The sequence below is a fragment of the Coenobita brevimanus genome, chromosome 79 (assembly GCF_032717465.1).
Source record: "Coenobita brevimanus isolate Jiangsu-jjx chromosome 79, ASM3271746v2, whole genome shotgun sequence".
In the NCBI taxonomy this organism is placed as follows: Eukaryota; Metazoa; Arthropoda; class Malacostraca; order Decapoda; family Coenobitidae; genus Coenobita; species Coenobita brevimanus.
In genome coordinates, this window is record NC_137032.1 from 7292398 (window position 1) to 7320247 (window position 27850).

The 27850-nt window shown below is 43.1% G+C and overlaps 1 protein-coding gene across 1 annotated transcript in view; it reads right to left on the reverse strand.

Annotated features, from left to right (window-relative positions):
* The window catches only part of LOC145408995 (methyl farnesoate epoxidase-like), a 94455-nt gene extending 74816 nt beyond the window's left edge, over nt 1–19639 (reverse strand). Inside the window, exons 1-6 of the mRNA XM_080279566.1 lie at nt 19541–19639; nt 18815–18887; nt 14791–15024; nt 8887–9053; nt 8509–8634; nt 4905–5015 (exon numbers count right to left, since the gene is read on the reverse strand). Coding sequence (XP_080135692.1) covers nt 4905–5015; nt 8509–8634; nt 8887–9053; nt 14791–15024; nt 18815–18887; nt 19541–19639 — 810 coding nt within the window. The remainder of the gene's footprint in view (nt 1–4904; nt 5016–8508; nt 8635–8886; nt 9054–14790; nt 15025–18814; nt 18888–19540) is intronic.
* Nucleotides 19640–27850: the final 8211 nt, after the last annotated feature.

Genomic DNA, 27850 nt, shown 5'->3' on the forward strand with positions numbered 1-27850 from the left:
CCTGTGCCATAGATCTTGTAATTGCACAGACCGGAAACATGGCTTCCACTTCTGCATCAACTTCAATACCAATTTCTGGGGCGTCAAAACACTTCTCTGCCACAACAACTGGTGGGGGAAGAGATGGAAATACTTTCTCCCCAGCCAGGTCGTTCCCCAGCAGAAAATCAATCCCCTCTACTGGCATTACATCAGCAACAGCTACTTGAGCTGCAGCCTGAACAATGGGGCAATCGAGTTCCACATGAACATAATCATAGTATTCATCTGAGTTCATGCCTCTACACAGCACATACTTCCCTGAGTTTACAGGCCCTCCAGTCACGTTTCTGCACACAGACTGTTGTGCACAGGTATCACGAGCCACAGTAACTGGATAACTGATCCCATGAATTTTCACTGTGCCGTGACATATAAAAGGTTTACACCAGTCTAGGGACGATTTCTGAGGCAGTTCATCCGGAGGTGGCGTAGCATGTTGGGTAACCTTTTCAGCCTGAGCTGGCAGCGAGCACAGCCGGCTGAACTCCAGCTTTCCACAGACTTCTCCCTCACCGTTACCACTCTCCCAACTCCTCTCGTTCACCTGACTCGAACCTACAATTAGTGCCACTGGTTTGGCATTTTGGGAGGCCTTCCACTTAGGACAGTTAGGCTTGATGTGCCCACTCTGCAAAAGTAACAAACTAGCTTCGAACTGGATACAGGGCTCTCTCCCTGAATTCTTTTTCTCCTCTGAACTTCCCTTGGACTGATTCACGGGAGATTTATCCCAGGCAGGGCCACTCACAGTCCTCTCCCTGGAATACTGAAAATTAGCGTACTTGACCCCCATACTCCGCAAGGCAAACACCCGGTCATCAGCCCACGTCGCTGCTTCCTTCACGGTCTTGAATCTCTTCTCCCTAATTTTAACACCAATTTCTTTGTCAGCCATGTTGGTAAAATGTTCCATCAAAAGCAGTTCACGCACCTCGTTATACGAAGTGGCGCTCTCACTCAGCAACCACTCGTCTAACCTCTCCTCCAGATACCTGGTGTAGGCCATATAGGTGTCAGCAGGCCTTTTCCGAGCACCACGGAACAACAACCGATAAGCCTCTGGTCTAAGTTCATATGCCTTCAGGATGGCTGTTTTAAATTCATCATAATCATCTACATCCTCAGGGCTCAACCTATTATACACTTCCAAGGCTTTCCCCTTCAGCACATTAGATACCAACCCCACCCAGTGCTGCCTGGGCCACTCAAACTCCCTAGCCTTCTTCTCAAACCTGACAAACCATTCTGTCACCTTCAACTCATCAAATGCTGGCACTAATTTTAGACTCCTTGAGAACCAACTCTCCCTATCCTCTGCACGGCCTGAGGTTTGGGTATCTGAAGTTGGTCTATTAGCAGTCACCTCCAAGCGAGTCTTCTCCAGCTCAAATCGCATTTTTTCACGCTGCAACTCCATCTCCTCTCTTGCACGCTGCATCTCCATCTCCCTCTCTTCTTTTGCACGCTGCATCTCCATCTTTTTTAACTCCAACTGCAACTGAGCCTCCGGTGACAAGACTCCAGGGTATATGGGAGTGGAATGAACAGCTCCAGGGAAAGCACCAGACATACCCGGGGGAACTGCTCTAAACTGGCTCGGCGGCATCATAGATGGTAATAGTGGGGTAGCGAAACGAGGCAACTCAGCACCATAGTCAAACTCAGGGCTCACACGGGGAGTACCTTTGCTATGTGCCTCTCGTTGTTCCATATTTTCCATATCCACAGGTGACTCAGCACGTACGCGATCTGGTGTAGACACGCGTGACTCCATGGCGACAAATCAATGGCAGTACTGAATAATGAAATACTAATGCTGACTGAGAAACTACAAACACATCAACTTCACCTCAAAGCACAGAGAACGCCAAGGTAACGATATCCTAGCAAGAAAAAGGCACTGTTAGGATATCCTGATGCGAGGTCGCCACTGTTACGGTGGCGCCAGCCCGGGGCTATTACAAAAAAGACAAGTCAGCCTTAGATGATCGGCCTCCACTGCGTTGCAAAAATAACGCAGACCCCGGCACTGACACTCCGCAAACTAGAGAAAAACTGCGCAACGGAAAGGTACTTACTTAAGAACGCAACACTCTGTACTGTGATAATAAAACGGAACAGCCTACCTATAGATCTAGCCTACTATCGTCACTACCGGAAGTAATACCGCCCGAGACAGTATACAGGAACACCTCCCACTTACTTCCGGTGGTGACGACTTCTACTTAACCCGTGTCCAAGGGGGAACGCAGTTAATGGCTCACGATAGTTCTCACTAGCCTTGTGCAAAGAGATGGGATTAAACAGTGTAGGGGTTAGGGGTGTGTGTGTATGTACGTGTGTTGGGGGAACGTTAATTAAGGCAGCGAGAAACTACGGTGAGCCAGACTGGCCCTCCAAAGACAACAAGGTCACAAAACAAAATAAAATAACTACTTTCCTCAGTCAGCAACAAAAGAATAAAAATAAACTTAAATGAAAACGCCAGCTCGGCAGAAAAAAATGACTGGGGAGAGAGAGAGTGTGCACACACGCACGATACGGAAGCTAGCTGGGAAGAGACTGCCTCTGATCAAGGCTCGCGCACGGCCAAGCGCGAACGCATAATCAAATTAATTAATAAGAACTTATATTCGTGCCCCTCTCTCTCTCTACAATAAACTGGTACTTCTAATGCAAGCAAAATCATTAAATATACTGGTAGCTCACATAAGACAATCAAAATAATCAAATGCATACTCAGCATGGTATAAAATAAAATTGCCCTCAGTGGCGGGAACGAAAGAAACAAAAGAATTTGTAGCACTCGCTAATATAAACTCCGCGAATGACGCGGATACATACTGCATAATCCCCCTAGCCCAGCTGTAACGGCTGCATCCGTGGGAACGGAAAGGCGGACAACGTAACAATATATATATATATATATATATATATATTTTTCTCAGCATAACACATCGCGATGAAGATATTCATAGATCTGTTATTACTCGTACAAGAAAGTTGCATTAGTTCTTTGTACTCTGCATCTACATCTAGTAAAGCAATGATGAAAAGTTCAGTATTACGTCACATTACCTTGTTGGTATTTTAATAACAGTTGATGAAAAAATCTGTATTCAACAGAAGGTACCAGGGAGATTCTCAGACATTTTTCCTTAATTTCTCAGTGAAAGAAAGTGTACTGTTACTGTTAATTAAATGAAAATGACAAGTATAATATGCAAAGTGCAGGAAACATATTGAAAGGGTAAATGCATACTTGAAGAGCTAAAGACAATAAAATATATAACAGCATGTCTGTGGTGCTATGCAGAGCTAATAAAACTATCTGCAAGAAAGTTCCATACCTTCTGAGGTAAACTGTTGACACTCTTTAACTGACAGTCATTCATCTAGTACAGATTATCAGTAGATCTTACCTAACGAAACGAATCTTGACCCGACTATCTCTGACCGCATGGAATCTAATCTGACCAAGCTGAACTGCGATGCATTGGACCTAACACAACCACACAAACTTTGACCAAACTAACACAGGCTGCTGCTAAACTTCATATAACCAAACCAGATTTTGACCTACTTTTACTCCAATTAAACCTACACTAAACATAACCTAATTTGGCTTATCCTTTTTAATATAGGTTAGCGTCTATGAAAATATAAAGGGACCTATAAATTCTGAAATAAAGAGTACAATAACCATAATTTTACCACTGAACCTAGGAATGAACCAATACTGCGCTTGAAAAAGTGTTGAAAGGATACCAGGCACAACGGTGTCTGCTAGACAGTTAAAGTATTTGCTCAATTTTGACCTTTCTTTCGTACATTTGTCTTTTTCTAGTGTGCTGTCTATGTGATACAAAACAAAAATGCAGTACTTGACATTAGGTGATGTGAATATGCACTAATTTTGTTTTAAAACTCTAGAGAAAATAAGCCAGCACCAAGGAGGCTGCATAAATTTCACTTCTATCAATGGATGATTAAAGCAAAAGAAAAAATGATCCTAAGAAAAATTTGCAGCCAAACCTGGTACAAAAATTGCAGACATAATAGTACTGTACAACTTTTCCTCGAAATTAGCCTTAACTTTACCAAATATGACAGCACTTGAGGAGGAGAAGGTTAATACATGATCATATCTATGCTGGATATCGCCTTTCTATATTGATTTTCTTCGTCTGATAAGAAAGAAATACGGGGCGACATTGCAAAAGCCACCATGTCGGATGTTTGTTTAGAACCAACAGACCGGTGTCATGGTAACGTGATGTCATCACCTAGACTCTATATTGATCTAAGGGCAGAACATCTGATCTTGTCCAGTGACCTTGGCCTTAGATTGACTGCGTAGCACACCTAAAGGCCATTATTCTTGCCTGACCCTTAAGTTTTCAATGAAGATTTGTCCAAGCTGGATCAAAGCTGTTTGGGCTGACCCTGCCATGTAGCCTTGACTTTAGAGTTTAGACCACATTCTGTCAGCTTGGCCTTATTTCAAACCCTTCCACAAAGTTTCGCCTAAGTCGAATAAAAACTGTTTAAGTTGACCCTGCCATGTGACCTTGACATTTTACATAATGTATTTTTATTTAAAAAAAAAAAAAAAAGTCCCGTGGCTGATCGTCAAGCATTCCATAAAATTTAGAAAAAATCGGATAAAAACTGCTTGAGTTACTTTGTTCTCTCTCTCTCTCTCTCTCTCTCTCTCACACACACACACACACACACACACACACACACACACACACACACATCAACTAAAGCATAATACTCTTGTTTAGCGAGTACAATTGTAAAATGATGCTGATGATAGTAATATTAATGATAATTGTGATTGTGATCCATATACGTACCATGATGAATTCCCGGATAAGTGAAAATCCTGAGAGTACAGTATTGAATTTTGAGTCTTTAGACTGTAAATGACGTAAGAAAGGAAAGGTGTTTATCAGCCCACCAGTTACCTGCAAAAAATAAATAGTATCAGTTACTTCTCTTAATTCCATCAGTGTCCCATTTCCTTCCTTTAACCTCTTTCATCCAATTACTTCCCTTAACCCCTTGAGTGTCCCTACTACATCCTTTCATCTCTTTCACCCAGTTAATTCCTTTGACTCCTTTTGTGTCCCAGTTACTTCCCTTAAAACCTTCGTTGTCGCCTTTACCTCCTTTAACCCATTCAGTGTCTCAGTTACATCCCTGAATCCCATCAATGTTTCAGTTACCTTCTTTAGCCGCTCAAGTGTCTCAGTTACTTTCTTTAGCCCCTTGAGTGCAATGATACCATCTTTTCACCCGTACATTGAATCGCTTGGCAGTTTAAGAACGGTGCGTATCAATTTTCTCCTTTTTGTTATGGTTCGGCGAGGAGGACTTTCGATCCAACCGCTCACCATGGTAATACAAGTCAACTTAAATTACCAGTTCGTGAAGAGTACGGAATATTGCCCCGCTCAGCCCTCCACCATCGACCACATGTCTTCACACACTACTCGTGCCTTTTCCTACCCTCCATCTCCTTTTCACACTAAACTAAGAGCAATCTGGAAGTAATACCTTCCTACCAGTAGTGAAGCCGCTCATACAATGCTCATCTTCAGAAAATGTACTTACCGGTATCCTTCCCTACCATACCAGTCACCATCTTAAGTTATTTCACCCAATCCTCTGAACAATGCATTTTTTTTTTTCCACCCCCAACTTCTGCATACATCTTGTCAACCTACTACAACACCGATCTTCTAAGGATATTTTTCTTCCAGCACACCCAACCCGCCACTATCCCTGCGTATCCAACCTACAGTATACCCATCCTACCCAATACTGGTTCTACTCTACGTGATGAATTTCGTAACAACAACTGCATCAATTACCAACCAGCTTACCGACAATGCCTGCATTCAAAGGGTAATCAACACTTTCCCATCTGCAAACCACCACCTCCCAAGCCCATCTCCTGTGAGCGTCTTGCCATGACCTGGGGAATATGAACTGACATTTCACAGAAACACTTTAACCGACACGTATAACATACCTTCATCACTCCTGGATGTAACAGGGAACTGTGTATTGACCTGAACCGTCATAATAATAATAATAATAATAATAAATCCACTTATGGGAATTATTTTTAGCCATTATCTTCATAGTGTTGATCTGAATTTTTATAACTCCAGTGGCTGTGATGGACAAAAGATGACCTGAAAAGATCTACTCGTAAGTTGTCTGCAATAGTACTGATTTGATCTGCTTTATAACAAACATTGCTAATATGAACTAGAATGGCTATAATGGAGGAAGCCAGACTGGAATGGATCTAACTGGATCTGAACTGACCTATCTGGGCCCAGTTGAATAAAAAGGCCCTAACTGTATCTAGTTGGGCTGGTCCAGAATTGACCTAAAATGCCCTGACGTCTAAAATGGGTATGATGGTCTGACAACCTGAATTACTCTGACTGGGTCTAAATGAATCTAAATGAAACTCTATGGACATGCTATCAAGCCAGTTTAGACTTCACAGCGTGCAAGATGTGATGAATCTGAACGGGCCATCTGTGTGAACCTAAATTCCATACAAATTGCACGACATGAGCTAACTAACCAAAATGAATGTCCTGTGCCTGACTGGATCTAAATCAATCTCATTTGGCATCAAATAATGTGCTGACATGGACCGAAGTAAACCCGCATGGCCCTAAACACTCCGAACAGGCCTGATGTTGCATTAGTATGAATTATCTAAAATTTTTCTATCTGTCTATGGCCAGGGGCCCTATCCCGTAAGAGGTGGCCACAAACATTTCGCCTCCATATCGCTGTGTCCCATGCCATTTCGATGCTCTCCCCCCAGCTTACAGCCCCCTCTCTCATATACGTCTACACTCCATCCCATCTTTGGTCTCCCTCTCCCTCTCCCTCCTCCCTCCACCTCGCTCACATACACTCTCCTCGCTAATTTCTCATTCTGCATCCTCTCCATACGGCCAAACCACCTCGTTGTATTTCTCCTAGCGCTTTCTATCACATCCACGTCCACACCACAACATTCCTTCACTTCCTCATTCGTCAGTCTGTCTCTCCATGGAACTCCACATGCTCCTCTTAGTTAATTCCCCAATGCTCTACACGACCTATTTGGATCTGAATGAACCTAATCACTTGTACTGTCCTAAACAGATCTGTAATTTCTCTAACGACCAATACCTGTATGATGGGGCTAATTGGGCCTAAAGTGGCAGCGATGAATCTGAACGACCCTAAGTAATTAAAACTGAATCTAAGTGATCAGGCTAAGCTAGACTGGATGTGGGGAATCCTAATGCGTACATGTTAAATGGCCTGAATGAATCTAGCTGGACTTGAAAGGTAGTGAACTGGTGTTGACGGATGCTGAAACACATGACTCGAATCCAAGAGATGGCCTAACGTTTATCTATCACGTAAACTCAGTCGAGATGTAGGATAGTTTTCAATAGCTTACGTGCTAAAGATTGCAGTAGCCCGCTGAGCCTATTTTTTTTTTTTTTTTTTTTATAGAACCCCTAAAGATGATAGTGGGTCTACTATTACTGTTTTGTAATATGACGAGTATTTTTCAGTTTCACAAAATTGCATGACATTAATATCCTCGTAGTTAGTGGCTGAGGTTACTAAAATGAGAAGACACATACTGTAGGAACTTTCTCTGCTTTCCTTTCCTTGTCATTCTTGAAATAGTAAATACAGACTGTTTGTGGTAGACGAATAATGAAAAGTTTAGATTCAACATTACTAAAGAAATGACACTGGCTCACTAACGTACAACCAGATCTTTGTCATAAGTTTGTCCGGTTACCGAGGGAAACACATGGAAAAATGGGAGTGTGCAATGCTGTTAAGTCTCTTCTTGCAAAAATTCATCTTAGTTACGAGAGTATAACTGCTGGTGTCGTAACATTTAATGTATTATACTGACAAATGGACGTCTGACGTTTCAGCGTGTTAAAGCTCTCCAACAAAACGTTCCCCACAGGAAATCGAATCCAAGAGGAAGCTGGTATTCCCAGCTCACTTAATGCCACTCAGGGGCATTAAGTGAGCCATCATTGCCTTATATTTCTTATTTATGCCTAGCCTCATTCCCCTCGCATGCCTAGCCTCATTCCCTGGTGCTCCTGATAAAGCAGTAAACGAGTACAAAATGACAACAGAAATAAAACTTTCAAATGTATTACATTTCTCGGGGGGCAGGAGTAAGCCATGGGAAACCACCCCATATCACTGGTCGCATTTTTTGTTTTTTGTTTTCGTGATAGAAAAAGAACGCCTGACCATCTCCTGGAGTCAAACCTGGCTGTATATAGGCTATTCCACCGTGAGACCTCTATCATCATTCAGTTGAGGTATCCGGTGCAGTGAAGGTGCAACACTGTTGGGAAAATTCGAATAAAAGATATATAATAAAATAAAACTCACATCACCGACACGGAAGAATAGGTTGAGCCTGTCAACGAGGAAGCGAAGTTTGGGGTCTTGTCTGCTGAGTCTTGTGCCTCCCATTATAGCCCATAGGATGTTGACGAGTGACACCCCCAACGCACTCTGTCGAAATTGACATCACTATTATTATCATCATCATAATCATCATCATCATCATCAGCAGCAGCAGCATTTTCATGGATTTAAGCCCTTTCTGTCTCATTATCATGAATGTATACAACTCTCTCTCTCTCTCTCTCTCTCTCTCTCTCTCTCTCTCTTTCTCGTCATCACTTTATACAGTCGACAACTTGACCTTCAGAAGAACTGTAAATATGGAATCAGCATCCTGACCCTGTCCTCATAACATCTAACCTGGAGATGGACGCTGCACTTTGACCCCAGTATTTCTTTAACGAGCTCCTCGGCCTCCTCGTGGATAACCGCCTCATGAGACTTTTTGCCAAAGCCCAGGTTTCTGAAGTGGTGCAGGGCGAACCGACGCTGCTCCTTCCACAGCTCACCTTCCACGAACAACACACCTGTTGGCCGCAAATCGGTAGTACACACCTCCACACTTTTTACTTACAAATTGATACGAGTACATATCTCCACACCTGTTAGCGACAAATTGATAGGAGTACACATCTCCACACCTGTTACTGTCATATGAATAGGAGTACTAACCTCCACACATGTTGCCGACATACGAATAGGTGTACACACCTCTACAGCTGTTACCAGCAAGTGAACAGGAGTACACACCTACACACCTCTTATCAAAAAACGGATTGGAGTTCACATGTGCACACCTCACTCACGCCTTTCACCTCCGTAGTTCACACCTTATGTTTTCCCTCCTTACCTTCATGCAAATTATGGCATTAAGTATATGAGTAAAAACTTTGATATTTAGAATACATTCCCAATATATAACTACACTGTAAAAATTTTTCTTTCACGGAATGACCAATACACCTCGTGATGCCCAACAATTAGTACAAGAGGCAGAACGCTTGACTTTACCTTGAGATGACCGACCAGAAAATAAAGGCTCTTACCCCTAAATGGTATTTCATTCTTGCATAGCCCTCAACCCTTCGAACAAGTTTAGTCAGAAACAGACAAAAACATTCATAGTCATGCTGTTTGTTCACAAAGACATACACGGGTTGAACTTTGACGTTGTCTTGTGACCTGAACCTGGGCCAGGATTTTCTGAAAGTAGAATCTCCTCGTTCTTGCCTTACCCTCAATCCTTCTACCACGTTTGGTGTAAATTGGTTAAACAATATTTATTCGGATGTACCGTGTGAACTTCACCTTTGACCTTGAACACTGTATTTTCACTGATTTCAGAATCTAATACCTCCTTTCTTGCCATAACACAACCCTTTCACCAAGTCTGGTCTAAACCGGAGCAAAATTGTATAAATAAATGTACCATGTGACACTGACCATTATACTTTCCTTGTGACCTTGTCCTGTGACTCACTGTTATGAAAATCACATCCCTTCTTTTTGCATTACTCTTAACCCTTCCTCCTAATTTAACTTAAATTGGACAAAGATTGTTCAAGCTGACCTTGGTATATACTTATAGTTCTCAGTAACAACACACCAACTCCTGAGAAGTTTTTCTACTCCTCCATCAAGTCTGGTAGACAATATTTGAGTTATATTGTTTTCACACACACACACACACACACACACACACACACACACACACACACTGAGTAGAACAATACCTCGCTTTCGTTTCGCGAGCGCAGATGTACCTAGTAAATATGGTACTGCATCCTCATGCAAGCAGATTTGCCACCGTGAGATAATATTGTCATCATGAAATAACCATTATTTGTAGTTCAGAGTGTATCGCGTTTTGTGTACTGATATTTTTTATGTTGTGTGTGCTGCCCTGAAGACCTTTTTCATGGCTATTTTGTCATACTGAATTATAACTATTGACTCATCTGTTAATGGTAGTCATATGCTCTATCGCAACCCATCCCAAATGCTCAACAAAGCACCCCTTCACTGCTTCAAAAAGCCAGTATTATTTATAATAAGAAGATTGAAGAGAATGAAATAACAGTTTGCCCACCAGCTGGTCTAAGGGCCAAACTTTTCACTTTGGCCTGTGGCCCCGACCTTTGCCGATTGCTCTCAAAATCGAATTCCTTCATCATTGCCTTACCCTGACTGCCCCCCCCCCACATACACTAAGTTGGGTGTAAATCAGGTCAAGACTCTTGAGAGTGACTTTGCATTGTGACCTTGCCATTCAACCTTTCCTTGTAATCTTGACATTTAGCTGACTGACACCATAATCCAAACCATTTATTCTCGCTTTCCCTGAACACTTCCACAAAATTTGATTTAAGTTGGATAAAAATTGGTTAAGTTATCTTGTCATATATCCTAGATATTCGTACTATTGTTTTCAAAAGTTGTAGACCAACCCTTTGGCTGACCCCCACCTCTTCTAGAAAGGTTGGTCTTAATTTCATAGAAATATATAATTTTTCTGTTCACGCACAGAACATAAGTCGAAATTTTACCTTGCTCTATGACCTTTTCTTTGACTGCCAGCCAGACGCCTCAATCCCGTTTGGGACTGTAGTCAAAGTTGTCTCACATGGTTCCAACTATAATTTGAACTATATTCACCATGTTTGCTCTAAATCGGTTAATAACTGTTTAAGCTGATTTTGCAAGACCAAATTTTGGCCTAGACCTGTGACCCTGATCTTGCACCTTTTTTCCAAAAAGCCAAAGGTCACCCTATTGTTTACCTCCCAACCATTCCATCAAGGTTGATTGAAACAAGATGAAGAACATTATTTTAGTTTTTTCTTTCACACACACACACACACACACACACACACACACACACACACACAAACATAATGGCTCAAGTGTATGTATATTAAATTTGGAGAGCTTATAATCGTTGAGAGCTAAAACATCCATACGGTACCCTGTGCATGCTGATTTGCTCATTTTGTGTAAACTGTGAGTTAAAAATGTACTTAAACTGTTGAAACAGATCGGTGTGTGTGTCATAAGGCTTCTGGCAGATCGGCCTTTTTTGAAAACAGAAACATCAGCAAATACAGTGGGTGCCAACCTACAATGGAACGTGTAGAAGCAGCAGTGTGTGTGTGTGTGTGTGTGTGTGTGTGTGTGTGTGTGTGTGTGTGTGTGTGTGTGTGTGTGTGTGTGTGTGTGTGTGTGTGTGTGTGTGTGTGTGTGTGTGTGTGTGTGTGTGTGTGTGTGTGTGTGTGTGTGTGTGTGTGTGTGTGTGTGTGTGTGTGTGTTGCGAATTACTGTTCAAACAAAAAGCTAGGAAGAGGTCCTCGTTATCTCTTCAGATTCCAGCTGACCAAAGGTAACAACTCCTGCCGCTGGACAAAGGCATAGGGAGAAACTGAAAAATGAAGCACGTATGGGTCGTTGAGGAATTTATTGTGGACTTGGTCAAATTTTGTGGGAAATTTGTGGGATCCAGCTACCACAACCTTATGAACTCTCATTTCGAATACCGCGCATGCGGAATAAGTCCGTAGAAATATTGCAAGTGACAAACTGTCTAGTCACCTTCCACCATAATAATCATGGTAAAAGAAATATATTATTTGAAACATATGGTGGGCAGTCAACTGAGACATAAGTAATTCTTATCATGAGTACCCAAACGTTACGGTAGAAGGAAGGTGGCGGCAGAGTTAACACTTGCTGACAATGATCGTGATTCCGCCTAAGAGCACTAAATACAAAATGGCGTAATCAGTGTTGCATGTAGACGTAATTAAAAAGCAAGCTGAGATTATCTTCAACCAACGCCTTGTATCTTGCGGCTTTAGATCGTAAGGAGAGGGAGAAGAACGTTGAGGAATATAGGAAGTTCTCAGCATTTGCATCATTCCAGGCAAATTATTGACATCGGCAGTTTATATACAGCTTAATGCAACTGTTGATTATATAACTGAACGCTACTATGTTATTTATCTTAAATATCTATTCATGGCAGTCATAAAAGTATTATGAAACAATCAGCTATATATCTATATATTTCTTTATTAGTTTGTGGTTCACCATTCGTTTACGTTGATGCTAAATGAGAACAAAAACATGTATTCATATGGAATTTGGGTTTATGTATCCATTTTACATGTATAGACAATTTACACACACACACACACACACACACACACACACACACACACACAAATTATGACCCAGGTATTCAGACACTTGACAAAGGTTTACTTACGAATTGCCACTTGCTTTTGGCAGTCAAATCATGGCTTATTAAGAAGTCATGCTACTATAAATAAAGGAGATGTGCAGTTTCATCCTGTGCGTTCAGAGAAAACTTGGAAACTGCATACCAGGTCCTGCGATATGTATGCTGATTTCCTTGAAATCCATGTGTTCACCTTCTCATATTTCTTATCGATTTTATTTTAGAGAGAGGACTGACCCACGAGAAACATTGTGAGAGGTGGGGAGGGGGGTCATGCTCTCCAAATATCGCTCTTTGGATGAGAGTCCCTTGTAAAGCACGTGCTAAGATATCAATGTCCTATCTGCCCTCCTTTAACTATTTCTGATTTTTAAAATTTGGTGATACGGGTAACCCCCTAAAAATCATAGTTGGAAAATTGAATACAGTGGAAGACAATCGGAGCAACCAGGCGAACTCACTTTGGAAGGCTCATTCATAAAACCTCTATTTCTGATCTCTTATTTTGGGGAACGATTGACCCTCTGAGGAATTACTGGGGGGGGGGGTCGCCCCCAAAATATCGCTTTGGGGATGGCAGTTCATTGTAGAACTTATTTTACGATATTAAAGTCATATATGCCCTCCTTTCACTAGTTCTTATTTATTTTTGTGTGATAGGACTGACCCCCGTAATTATCAGGGTTGGAAAATTCTGTCTATATAGCGGAAGACCTTCCTAGTAACTACGAGAACTCACCTGGGAAGTTTCATTCAGATCCATCATATAGTCTAGGAGTTAAAATACACACACACACACACACACACACACACACACACACACACACACACACACACACACACACACACACACACACAGGCTGAATCTCGCGCAAGGGCATAATCGAGGTGCCGAAAATGATACCATCCTGCTTCGCAGGATTGATCATTTAAATTTTCAGTTAAAATTCAATTCCCTGAAATGCAAGAAGAATCAGTGGAGTGAGAGATAAATGAAGCAGTTAATCAACAGGGTGCAACTTGTCTGTGTCGACAGTGTGTTAACTGCACCACACAAATAAACCTAAACCTGTTTCAAGGCACAATAGTTAGACCACATTATGTACCATTGAAATCTAACTTACCTCCCTGTACACATGTTTACGCAGCATTAAGCATCATTAAAGCTTAATTTGCCTTAGTGAGTAGTGGGACGCCGGACTATGCACCAGTAAAGCCTGCATCACACACCCCTCGGTCTGGTCGCTGATGGACTACGGTGGAAAGTCAGGATAGTCACTCGAGATCCTGGACTACCTACTCGATATGGCTGGACAACCCATTTTTGGCTCGCAAGCCAGGGGTTAAGAACCATCTTTTTAAAGTGTCTGGGCGCAGTTTGTCAGTGAAAGCAGGATGGTGTTATAGGCGATGCCATGGCTGATTCCCCTTGGAAGAATGCTTTGTGTGTGTGGCCTCGTACAAACAGAGGGCATGTTGTGGAGCTATTTCCTAATATTCAGTATCTGAGATGCTTTTTTGGAATATATCCCATCCATGATGCGTTTTGAAAGTTCAAGAAATATGTTGCGGACAAGATTCTACAGTTGTATAATGTTTCTGGTAAAGGGGATCTTTCCTGCAGCTTTACCTTGTTTAATATGTAACACATATGATTTTTTCAGTTATCTGTTGTTATTATTATTATTATTATTATTATTATTATTATTATTGTTATTATTATTATTATAATTATTATTATTATTATTACTATTATTATGATCATCATCATCATCTATTTTTTATACTTGCAGTCATGTTTTGTATTCACATCCTTTGATTATGCTTTGTGAAATCATTTAATGTAAGCTGTGGTCAGTAAGTATATTTATCTATCTGTGTGTGTGTGTGTGTGTGTGTGTGTGTGTGTGTGTGTGTGTGTGTGTGTGTGTGTGTGTGTGTGTGTGTGTGTGTGTGTATGTGTGTGTGTGTGTGTGTGTGTGTGTGTGTGTGTGTGTGTGTGTGTGTTTAAGGTATAGCCACGTACATACCTCTGTATCCGTTGTAAAGTAACTTTGTAATCGGGATTTGCGGTCGACCAATGAGATCTTCGTTCATGAGCGCTTCCTTGACCGCCTCCCAACCATGTGTGACGACGACTGGCCTATTGGCAAAGTAGAGCCCCAACACAGGCCCGTAGGTGTCCGAGAGGCGCCACAGATGTTTGTAAGGAGAATGTTTATCAAGGAGGAGCAGGTGCCCAACCAATGGCAGGCCTGGAGGACCTGAAGTGAGATACCAGAACGTTATTTGCAACCGATTCTTTGTTTTACTGTTATGTGCGATCGATTCTTTGTTATAACAAAGATTTGTCTTTTGCAGAAGGAAAGGTATATTTTACAATCTCATTTCCTTATGAGGGTGGTGTGTCTCAGTAAAGGGCAGATACCCGACCAGTGGCAGACGATGGTGACTTGGAGACACATTGGACACAATTACAGTTCATATGAGGTCTAAAATGTAGATAGGACAGTATGTTGCATTGAACCTCTTCCTAAGCAATTTATTTTACATATTCCACCTTAACTATCTAATGTGTGTTATATGTGGCCCATTAATATTAGCATAGCTTTTACATAGTCATGAGATGCTTACATAATATTTCATATGTATATTTGTACAACTGCGGGCTTGATGTCGCATCTCCTAAGAGACCCATTAACAACGTTACTGAAGAATCGCAGTATACAAAGTCTGAATGAAGATGACAAGCTTTTTTCTGTACTTCTTTCTCTTCGTCTCATCCCTTATACAAGATGTCGGTCGCTCTAATATGTTATCTTCAAAACCTTCTTTCCAACCCATCGTCCTTTGCAGAATGGAAATCTCTCATACCCCGTTCCACCATTATCTGACCCCTTGACGTCCTCTTGACCGTTTCCCCCTTCCCAGGTCTTTCCATGCCTCCGTGCATTAATATTTTCTAGCCTTGTTACTGTAATGTAAATTATCATTTAATATTTTTGATTACAGATCACAACACTAATTTCGCTCCATTTTGACCAAAATCCGTTTGCTCTATCCCTTGCCTCAGTTTTCATTCTGTCCCTCATTTCCATCCATGAACCCAGATACAAAAACTTCTGTACCTGCTTCAGATCGTTCCCTTTTCTACAGTATTTACCATTGGTATCTGTTCTCCAACGATTTTGCTGGCAACAGCCGCTTCTGTTTTTGTTGGGTTTGCTTTTAGCGACTTACTTTCTATATTGTCCTGCCTTGGCAACATTCGCTGCTGCAGTTCCTACTCGGCTTCTCCAGTCACTATCAAATCATCCACATGCAGCACATCATAAGTCTCTGTTCTCTGACTACCCTAGTAAGCATGTTCATTAAAATAACAGGCTGAGGACTCATCCTTATGTCCTGCCACTTTAATATCGGACTTTTGTCTTCAAAGAGTGTCTTCTAAACATCTGTCTGTGATCCTTTATACATTTCCATAACTAACCTTAACAGCTTCTAATGTACCCTTCCTTCTCAAGCTGCAATAAATTGCCTCCCTGGATAATATAAGATTTCTCTTGAGTAACAAATGCATACTGATTAAGCACTCCAAAGCTTCACTAGCAGTATATCTTTATCTGTTAACCCCTAGGGTACGCAATTCTTCAGCCTCAACTACCCCGCAGGATGCAAAAAACGGCCTATTTTTCGACTTTCTCAAAGGTTAAAAGTTTTATGCCCGATTTATAGAGCTTCAATTTACACACCTGAAAACGAAAACCCCACCCTCCTAGATCCAATAGTTACCGAGTTATGCCCCGTCAAAGTTAATAATAGTTACGCCGCTCGCACCTGTTTTCTTCGCAACAATATGTACAAAAACCACCAAAATCATTTTTTGTATGTGTGTGCACAGATGTTACAAACCATTGTAATGTGCTTAGAAAAAAATTAAATGGTGACAACCCCCCCCCAAATAAATATGATAAATAAAAATTATCCTCCTCTCTTCTTCTCTCCCCATACCTCCAATCCCCTCCCTCTCTTTCCCTTCCCTTCCCTCCCTTCCTCTCCCATCACCTAACCTCCCCTCCCCTTTCCCCTCCCCCTTCCGTTTCCCGCCCAGTTGTCAAATCTAGCTAGGGAAAATGGTCATGAACCCCCCAATAAAAATATGATAAACAGTAAAAATTATCCTCCCCTCATACCTCCAGTCCCCTCCCTCCTCTTCCCTTCCCTCCCCTCCTCTCCCCTCCCCTTCCCTCCCCTCCCCTCGCCTACCGTCCCCTCCCCCCCTCCCCTGCTCTCCGAGCTGTCAAATCTAGGTAGCTTTCGTTTCGTTTCGTGTCGTTTTTGAAGGCTCCAACATGCTTGCATACGTCGGCATAAAATAAAATTTCTTTTTCGAGTGGGTTTCGAATAAAGACAGCTAAAACAATTGTGGTGTGCATATCTGTATCCAAAGACACGGGCAAATTACAGGTAATGATTCAAAAACACGCGCCATAAAGTGCAAAAAATACACAAAATATTCGAGGTGGGGGGGGGCTATAGGGTTGGCGTAGGGGTGGGGGGAGCTGATGGGAGGTGGTAAGGCCAGGAGTGGGTGTTTCGGGATGGAGGGATGGGAGGAGACCACCACCAGACACAAAGGAAGTGCCCAGGTGGAGTACAGGGACATGGAGGGAAGGAAGGGGGAAAATACCCTCCCCCAGATGACTGGAGGGAAGGACATGGGGGGATCCACATGGGAGGGGGGGATGCATGAGGAGGGAATGGGAGGGGTGGTGGTGGAGGTAGAGGGACCTGGCGAGATGGAGGTGGGGGGTACCGCCTGGATATTGGCCTGGGACCCCCTCCAGTGTATGCAACACTGATTGGTTAGAAGCCATCTACTGTACGTCACAGCTAGGGTGGAGCCAGTTGCCGCTAGTTTTTTGTGAATGTTGCACGATCGGTGTTGCTAGTTCTTTAAAAAAATTGCACAAAAAGCTCGATCGATGACCTTACCTTAGGGGTTGTATATTTTTGAAATTTTGCAACTATACAAAAGGACAATAGAGGAGTAGTTGACACACAAAAACGGAATCAACTAGTATTAGATTATTGCCTGATGTACAGAAAAGACTGACAAAGCAGAAAGGGTAATGCAAGAGAGGTATAGAGTCAAAGTTGTCGCAATCAAACCCGATAATTATCCATCACATCACTTCCTTCCAGACCATGTTTTTTTGAAAGGGGAAAGGCTCTGAGCTTCCTCTTAAAATACCTAACATAAATCAGTTGCCTCATGGAATGTGACAGTTTACTGTATAAACCAAGTGCTGTATAGGAAAACAATTGATCAGACATAAGATGACTGATGAACAACTCCAGGTGTAATGACCAAACTCGACAAATTTATCACACTGGTCTGGCCGAGATTCGATCTAGCCCTCACGTTTCATACACGCTCACGTTACCATTTAGCCAAAGAGAGTATGCCTACTTTGTCTTTATGCAACATGTGCTTTTACTGACCCCATCACATCACTGTCTTCTCCCCTTGATGATTAATTTGGTGAGTTTCGAACACACAGTAGATTAGCATTGGACGCTGCGGACCTCAGCTCATCCCCAGGATGAAAGAACTAGAATGCTGTCAGCTAACCAACATCATTGTCCTGTAAGCTTCACCTCACATCCCACATCGCTGCCAACCAATGTAATAACCAAATGAAACTTAACAAATCAATCACACTGTCCAAACTGAGATTCGATCTTAGCCCAACGTCTACTAATACCATGTTGGTTCGCTTTCCATTAGTGCACAGGGAGGCGTGGCTTGTTTGACGTCAATTGGCTTAAGTAACAAAAATGTATAAAAGGGCAGATTCAAATTAAACATTTATAATAAGGGAAAACAAAGAAGGGAAAGAGTGTGGACTCGTTTAACCCAATAATTTAGCAGTAGGTTCCCTCACACCCCTACATCTTCCATCACACCACCACACCTTCCCTCACACATTTCAGTCCCCTCCTGGCTGAAAATGTGTCATGGTCTGATGATTGGAACAAGCATCCACTCACCATCAAGGTCAGGAGTCAACTGAACTGAGGTTTTGTGACAGAGCCAGTTGACGTCACTCCAATGCTCCTGCTCCTGCACAAACTTGGAGCCGTTTTAAAAGGAAGAGATCCAACTTGGTTTTAGTAGACTTAGCTTAGGCCCTCGAGCTTTAACCACATGCACGTTACCACTGAGCCAAAGAAAGGATCCTAACTTTCCCTTTAAGCAATGCAGTCTTTTATAGACCCCATTACATCACTCTTTTCTCCCCTTGGTAATTAATTTGATGAGTTTCAAACACACAGTAGTGTGGCATCAGAGGCCACCACTGGGGACACTGGGGACCACACCAAACAGCTCATCCCCATGATGTATCAGGGCTCCATATTATAAATACAAATCATAACAGAAAGCATGACTAGGATGCTGTCAGCTAACCAACCCCCCTGAGGGGGGGTCAACTTGACACAGCGACAAGGCTTGAAGCATGGCTGGCAGTGCCACCTTCTCTAGAGACGTACCTACCTTTGTAGGGTTCATCATCTGTCGGCTTTGTGGACCTAGCAATACACCTCCCTGGTCCCTTATTCTGGCTAGACGGGCAGCCTGGTTGGGCCTGACTAGGTCAATTGGCTGGTCATGCGTTGGCTAGGGTCAAGTGGGCACTGGGGGACCTGGTGGCTCCTATTGTCCTGGAGCCACTCTTGCCCAGGTCCCCTGGTGGTTATCCACGTACACTCTCTCACTAATTCTGGGGACACCATTGGTGTTATCCCTGGCATATGACCTCCCTTAGTTGGGCTAGATGGTGGGTAGAAGAGTTGGGGAATGAAGCCCGTTTGCATTTTTATGGCTTCAGTAAATCAGCTATCTACTGGTACCGACCCCGACATTCTCCTGTCACTCTTTCCTCTCTCGTGGCAACCCTGGATCCTTTTCAGGGACGTCCTCGGCAGAGGCCCCCTCCTGGTAGGTCTCAATGCCATTCCCCAAGAGTTGTTGAAACTTTGTTGGAGTCTCCTGTCCCTGTGACATTTAATATTTAATAGTTCGTGACCCTGAAGCAGTGGACCTAATAAAGCATGATATATTTCAGGTACACTGTGAATTAGTTTCTGCGTGTGGCTCTCCACTTAAGGTTGTTCCTCATCCTGATGGTAGTTTAATGGTTGAAGTTTTGGAAAGTGTTATGCTTCTTCACTTGCTGGTCGGCTTGTTACTTGTACCCCCCACGTAACTATGAAGCAGGCTCGAGGTATTGTAATAATTCAAGGAGTTAATGATATATGATGAGACCTTGTTAAGGAGCTGGCTGGCCAACATGTAATTAAGGTCGACCATTTAAAGAAAGGAATTGATGGGGTATTGGTTGGTATCCCATCCTTGATAGTCATGTTCAGTTTACTGTCTCTTCCTGATGTCCTTCATGTGGCCTGAGGGTACAGGTACCTTATCAAACCATATGTCCCTAAACCTCGACATTGCTTTCACTGCCAACAATTTGGTCATACTGGCTGTTCCTGCAGACGCTTGGCCCAGGGCTTCAAAGCAGTCTGCATGTCTTGTCTGGCTGCTGCTCATGATGGGATGGCTTGTCAAATTCCTGTGACCTGTGCAAATTGTGGTGGTGGACATGCTGCATCGTCCTTCATTTGTGACCAGTACAAGTTTGGACTTGAGATTTTGTCACTCATGCACAGGAGAAATTAAGCTTTATTGAAGCAAAGGAATGTGTCTCTTCCATGTTTGTCCACCGTGGTGTTTCATTTGCATCTATTCTTTCCTGGTCTTCTCGGTCAAGTTTTAAACGTACCACTCTCAGGCCTGCATGTTAGGTCAACTACTTCTGCCTCTGCTGAGACTGCCCTACCTATACAAACCCCTTCCACTTCTGCTCCCCCTTCTGACTCTGCACAAACTCATACTGTAACTTCTACTGCTGTATCAGTGTTATCAAAATTCTCTGTTCCTTGTGGCTCACAGGTTACTGAGGAAAGACATGCATCTCCATCTGTGGTGATGGGCAGTATTCTTGAATGTGATCGCTCCACTAAAGTTCATCAAAACATGTCTGGGGATCATCAGAGTCCAATGTCGATGAAATACCACCTATGAAGCTTTCTGCTTTGGAATCTGGTGTGCAGGTTGTTTGTCCTGCTCCTCCTGCACCTCCCCTCCTTGAGGCAAAGATGACTGATGCTGCACCTGAGACTCCACCCCCCACCTGGTGCCTCTTCATGTGGGAGTGTTTCAGTCCCTCCTACAGCTACAAGGATCCTGAAGGCCCAGCTGCCATCATCAGGAAAGGTTGGCCATGGGTCTGGTAAAGCCATTCTACTCCCTGCAAATAAAACTTCTTGTACTTGTGGGGCTCGTTATCTACTTTCCAAGATCTCTAAATAATAATGGCTAACACAGTGCCCATTGTGCTTCAGTGAAATTGTTGAGTCGTCATGACCAGTTTGGAGGAGCTGCAGCTCTTACTAAGCAGGCCTTTTCACACACCCAGTAGGTATGCTGCTTTCCATGTCTCCTCCCCCGGCTAGTGGTCACCGTAATGGTTGTGCCATTTTAACTCGTACTAATGTACCTTGCATTATGTTAGGTTTATGGTCTCCTCTTCAAGTGGATGCAGTTCAACTACACCAGGAGAAAGTGTATACTACTTTTTGTGTTTATTTTCCTCCCTCTGTACCTTTAGATTATGCAGTTTTAGAGAGTCTGGTTGACCAATTGCCACCTCCCTATGTTCTCCTTGGGGATTTAAATGGACGCCAACTCTTGCGGGGTGATATGGTCTGATTATTGTTTTTGAGAATCATGATTTAGTTGTCCTCAATAATGGGAACCCTACCCACTTGCATATCAGACTTGTATCTTCTCTGTCGTAGATCTCACACTTGCATCTCCTGACTGTGCTCTTGATTTTTTTTGAGAAGTTTTGAGTGATCTGCATGGTAGTGATCACTGTCATGTTGTGGTCCAGTCTTTCCGTGCTGTACCTGTGACCCGTGTTCCCCATTGGTGTAATGACAGGGCTAACTGGTTCTTATATACAGAGCTCAGTGAGGTTTCTAGTGCTGTTTATGATTTTCCAACTGTTAATGATGCAAATGAATATTCTACTTCCACTCTATTCTTGGCTGGAGTTCACTCTATCCTTAGGACACCTGGGGTCTTCTCAAGGAGACCTGTTCATTGGTGGAATAAAGACTATGCTCCTCAAGGAGGGACTACAAAGCTGCTGCCCATTGCTTTCAAGCCAATTCTAATGTTCTCTTCTTGAAAATTCAGTTTCAGAAAACACATGCTCATTATAGATGTGACCTGAAAAATGCTCGCCGTAGCTCATGGAGGTCATATGTTTCAACAGTTACTTCTTCCACTTCTCTGCCTTTTGTGTGGAAGAAGGTAAGAAAAATCTTAGGCAGATTTCTTCATCTGCCCTTCTTATTCTACGGATTCGAGGGGCGGTTGTATCGGGCCTTTTGAACATTGCTTCTTCCATGGCAGCACATTTTTCTTCAGTTTCTGCCAAGGACCTGTCTAGGCCTTCTGTGGCTACTCATTTGCATCAGGAGAGAATGAGTCTTGATTTTCGTTCTCGTGGTAATGAGCAATATAATACTGATTTCACTGTCAGGGAGCTTCATGCTGCCCTTCTGGAGTGCAGAGATACTGCTCCAGGGCCTGATAAGCCTCATTACACCATGCTTTGTCACCTCCCTCCTGCTTCTCTTGACCTTTTATTAGACTCTTTAATTGGATGTGGAATGAAGGTTGTCTACCTATTGGCTGGAAGATGGCTACTGTCCTTCCCATTCCAAAACCAGGGAAAGATCCTTCTAATGTATCAAGTTATCATCCGATCAGCTAGACTTCCTGTGTGTGTAACCTCTTTGGGAAACTGATTAATGTTAGTTTTTTGTGGTTTCTGGAGAGGAGTTGTTTTCTCTCCACCTCGTACAGTGGCTTCTGGAAACTAAGATGTGCTACTGACAAGTTTATTAGACTTGAAACTTCGATCTGTGAGGTATTTGCCACCTCTCAACATTTTGTTGCTGTATTTTTTTATTTAGAAAAGGCTTATGACACAGCTTGGCACTATGACATCTTGCAACAGATTATTGCCTTTGGTATGAGTGGTCACTTACCAATGTTGATTAGAAACTTCCTTACAGATTGTGTGTTTAAGGTTCATGTGGGTTCCTTTTTCTCTGTGCCTCATGTGCAGGAGGAAGGTGTCCCTCACGAAAGCATCCTTAGTGTGCCTTTGTTTGCATTAGCAATTAATGGTATTATAAATTCTTTGACGAATGAAGAAGTGATGGAACGTTGTGGGGTGGATGTGGGTGTGGTTGAGAAAATTAGTTGAAATTCACTGAAGTGGTTTGGACATGTGGAGAGAATGGAGAATGAAAGACTGACTAAAAAGGTGTATGTAAGTGAAGTGGAAGGAGGGAGAGGGAGGAGAAGACCGAGGATGAGGTGAAGGGATGGAGTTGAGAGGTATATGAGGGAGGGGGTAGTGAGTTGGGGGGGAGGACAGTCAAATGATAGTTGACAGAGTGACTTGGAGGCGTTTTGTCTGCTGCCACCCTTTGTGGTTTTACGCGTCGGGCTATAGATAGATACGGTAGATATATAAATTCTTTGTCAGTAGGAGTGTCCTCTTCCCTCTATGTGGATGATTTGGCTATTTGGTATGCAGGTTCTCGGATGCCTGCTATAGAGAGAAGATTACAAGTCGCATTGGATAAGGTCTCTTCCTGGGTGGATTCCCATGGTTTTCGTTTTTCTATCTCTAAGACCATTTCCATGCACTCCCGCAGGATTAGAGGTGTTCACTCAGATCGTGACTTAATCTTGGTTGGCATGAGTCTGCAATGTGTGGAGGAGACAAGATTTCTTGTTCTAGTGTTTGACTGCTGTTTGACTTGGGTTTCTTCATCTGAAGACCTTAAAGGTATCGTGTTTGTGGGCTCATAATTTGCTGATGGTCCTTTCCCCACACTTCTTGATCATAAGACTCCCACATCTATAACAATCATATTTTGGCTCCAAACTAGCTTATAGGTGTGAGGTCTGCTCATCAGCTACACCAGCCAGACTCAAGACTTTAGATGCAGTACATAATACTGGTCATTGTCTTGCGACGGGTGCTTTTCGATTCAGTCCGATCCCAAGCTTGTTAGTGGAGGCTGGTGTCCCCCCTTTAAACCTAAAATAACACTCTTTGCTGGTGCATTGTTGGTGCAGGGCTCTTTGTCTCCCTGCTTCTTTGACCAGTGCCTGTGTGACACGGCAATCCTTCTATTATTACTCTGGCCAACACCTTTGCATGCATCATCCTTTTGGGTATAGGGTTCAACAGGCAATGTCAGATTTCCATGTGTCATCTGTTTAAATCTGTCCAGTGAGAACTCTGAGGGTTAGTCACTGGCTTCTGCCTGAAGTGAGGTTTTGTAAATATTTCAAAGATTCATTGGATGACGTTCCACCTGGGTACCTTCGTCACATATTTTTGGAACACTCAGTATACCACAGAGACTCTGTCCCAGTCTTTACTGATGCATCCAAGTCTCCCTCTGATGTGGGATGCAGAGTTATCTTTCCACATTTTTGTCGTGGTGGCAGTCTTCCAAATTCTGCCTTAGCTTATACTGCAGAGCTATATGCAATTATGTTAGCACTTAAACTTGTTTTTGTCCAACAGAACAGTACTGTTACTATATACAGTGTCTCGCAAACTGCATTTTTAGCCTTGGGCTCTTTTGCCTCTTTTCATCCTTTGGTTATTGCAATTCTTGAGTGGATTTTCCTCCTCGAGCACTGTGGGCATGAGGTGAAGTTTTGTTGGGTCCTGTCTCATGTGGGTATGTAGGGGAATGAATGTGCTGATTCCTCACCTCCATTTCTGTTCTTTTATAAATTCTATAATGCCTTTGGCTTTAGTCTGCTCTTTCATCCAAGCTGATCTTTCCATGCATGTTGAAGATATTCCCAATATCGAACTTTCCATTGCTCTTTCAGAACGGATTAATACTGATGTTCCCTCCGTTTTCTCAGTTTCCTTCACAACCATACGTCATAGCTGGGATTATATATTCTTTATACACTTTTCGTTTCAAACATACTGGCCAGTTACTTTTCATGATGTCTCTGTGTTTACCGAAAGCTATGTATTCAACTATAATGCCTTATATTATTTCGCTAGCGTGGTCTTTCATTAATTTTAATATTGGCCCAAGTAATTATACCCCTCGACTTCTTCAGGAACTTCTTCGCTAATTCTGATGACACTCACTGGTGTGTTTGGATTAAACATTACTTTTACTCTGGTTCATCTTTAGCCCCACTCTGAGACTTTCTCTGTTTAGGTCATTTAACATTTCCTACAATGTCTCTGCTGTTCCTGCAACTAGGACAGCTAAAACAATTGTGGTGTGCATATCTGTATCCAAAGACACGAGTAAATTACAGGTAATGATTCAAAAACACGCGCCATAAAGTGTAAAAAATACACAAAATATTCGAGGCCGGGGGGGGGGGCTATGGGGTTGGCGTAGGGGTGGGGGGAGCTGGTGGGAGGTGGTAAGGCCAGGAGGGGGTGTTTGGGGATGGAGGGATGGGAGGAGACCACCACCAGACACAAAGGAAGTGCCCAGGTGGAGTACAGTGACATGGAGGGAAGGAAGGGGGAAAATACCTTCCCCCAGATGACTGGGGGGATCCACATGGGAGGGGGGGGGATGCATGAGGAGGGAATGGGAGGGGTGGTGGTGGAGGTAGAGGGACATGGCGAGGTAGACAAGGGCAGCAAGCTAATGAGATGATGCTGAATCAAAAATCATTGTTCCTAACCCTTCCGTTTCCTGAGAACGATTGGCATTGTCGTTTACCCACCTGTTACGTGATGCAAGTGCGTGATGCAGGCATTTAGGAAAATGCCTGCATCACGCACATGGCACTATGAAAAATGGGAATCACTTCAAATGCTGGCAGGAAACGTAAAATATCTATGTCCGAAACCCAAGGCTCCTCAAACACCGTTTATTGACGGCACTGTCTGCCAGCTGAGCTTTAAGGATTTACTAGTTGATCCCAGTAATCTCATGTACTGTACTCTTATGTAAAGGACATACGCAACATACAAGGCGTGATCACAGAGTTCTGATAACGGTCTTATCAAATCATAATGGATGGCCACCGATTCATGCAATTACTTATACATCATACACACTTCTTGTGCCACATGTCATTGGACAACAAGATGTCATATGGTAGAGGATTATAGCAACGACAACAGTAAGGTTATGTAATCACCTGCCATCACTTCTTCACAATGTTCAGAAAGACATCGCAGTCGGAATATTGGCATGGGGGGGGGACACAACCTGGCCGCACTATGGGGTGGTACTAATACTCTGCGGCCAGGTTGTGTTAGGAAGAATACTGCCACCGTATTCCCTGCGTGTCGTAAAAGGCGACTAAAAGGGGCGGGGTGAGGGGACTAGGGACCCCCTCCTCTGTTTTTTAGTTCCTAAAAAGAGACAGGCCAGAGAAAGGGATGGGGGATGGAGTTATCCCCGTACCCTGAAGATTGGGTCTATGAATGTGCGTGGATGTAGTACAATTGAGGCTAAAAGGGAGGAGATTGGGAGAATGTTTGTGAGAAGAAAGTTGGATGTGTTAGCTTTTAGTGAAACCAAGATGAAAGGGAAGGGGGAACCTATGTTTGGAAGTGTGAATGGAAGATTGTCAGGTGTTGATAGAGGAAGGGCAAGAGAAGGTGTGGCCTTTTTAGTGAGTCCGGAAGTACAGCAGTGTGTGATTGAATGGAAGGAGGTGTCATCGAGACTGATGTGGGTGAAAGGGAAATTTGAACGTGAGTTGTGGGTGTTTGTGAGTGCATATGGGCCTGGTAGTGAAAGGGATGAAGAAGAGAGGGAGTCTTTCTGGAATGATGTTGATGAGTGTCTGCAGAGTTTTGGAGCGAATGTGAATGTGGTAATGATGGGAGATCTGAATGCTAGAGTGGGAAATGTAGCAGTTGAAGGCGTAGTTGGTATGCATGGTGTGCCTGGAAGAAATGAAAATGGGGAACGAATGATAGCGATGTGTGTTGAGCGAGAGATGGTGATTGCGAATACGCTGTTTGAGAAGAAAGATATTTATAAGTATACATGGGTGAGACAGGAGGGTGGAAGGGTTGTTGATAGAGCCTTGATGGACTATGTGGTTGTGTCTAGGAATGTAATAGGAAGATTGTTGGATGTGAGAGTTCTGAGAGGGGAGGGTGGAGGTATGTCTGACCACTACCTGGTGGAGGGAAAGTTAAGAGTAGGTAAGAGATGGGTGAGAGCTAGGAGGGTTAGGTGTGGCAGGGAGGTTTTGAAAGTGAGTGAGTTGGATAAAAGAGAGAAAAAGCTAGATTATCAGGAGAAATTGAAAGATGAGTGGAACGCAGTGAAAGATCGGGAAAATGGCAGCGTGGAGGAGGAATGGCAGTTGTTTAAGAGTACTGTGGTGGGGCATGCAGAAGAGGTGTGTGGTGTGAGACGTGTGGGTGGTGGTGTAAGAAAAGGAAGTGAATGGTGGTGCGAGGAAGTAAGTATGGCTGTGGCTGAGAAGAGACGTGCATATGAAGTGTGGCTGCAGAGGAAGGATGAGATGTCATATGAAAGGTATAAGGAAAAGAGGAATAGAGCGAGAAGGGCTGTGCGTGATGCTAAAGTGGCAGCAGATGAGAGGTGGGGTAGGCGGCTGACAGAGAATTTTCAACAAAATAAGAAAATATTTTGGAAGGAGGTGAAAAGGGTACGAAAGGGAGAGTCTGGGAAGGATGAACGAGTAAGGGATGCAGTAAGGAAAAGATGGGCAATTTTGAAAGATTGTTAAATGTAGAGGAGGAAATGGTGGCTGAGATTGTGGCGGATAGAAGGGTGCAAGGAATAAATGTGTTGGGAGAGTTGAATGATTCTTTGATCACGAAGGAGGAAGTGGAGAAGGCAGTAAAGGAGATGAAAACAGGGAAAGCTGCAGGTATGGATGGG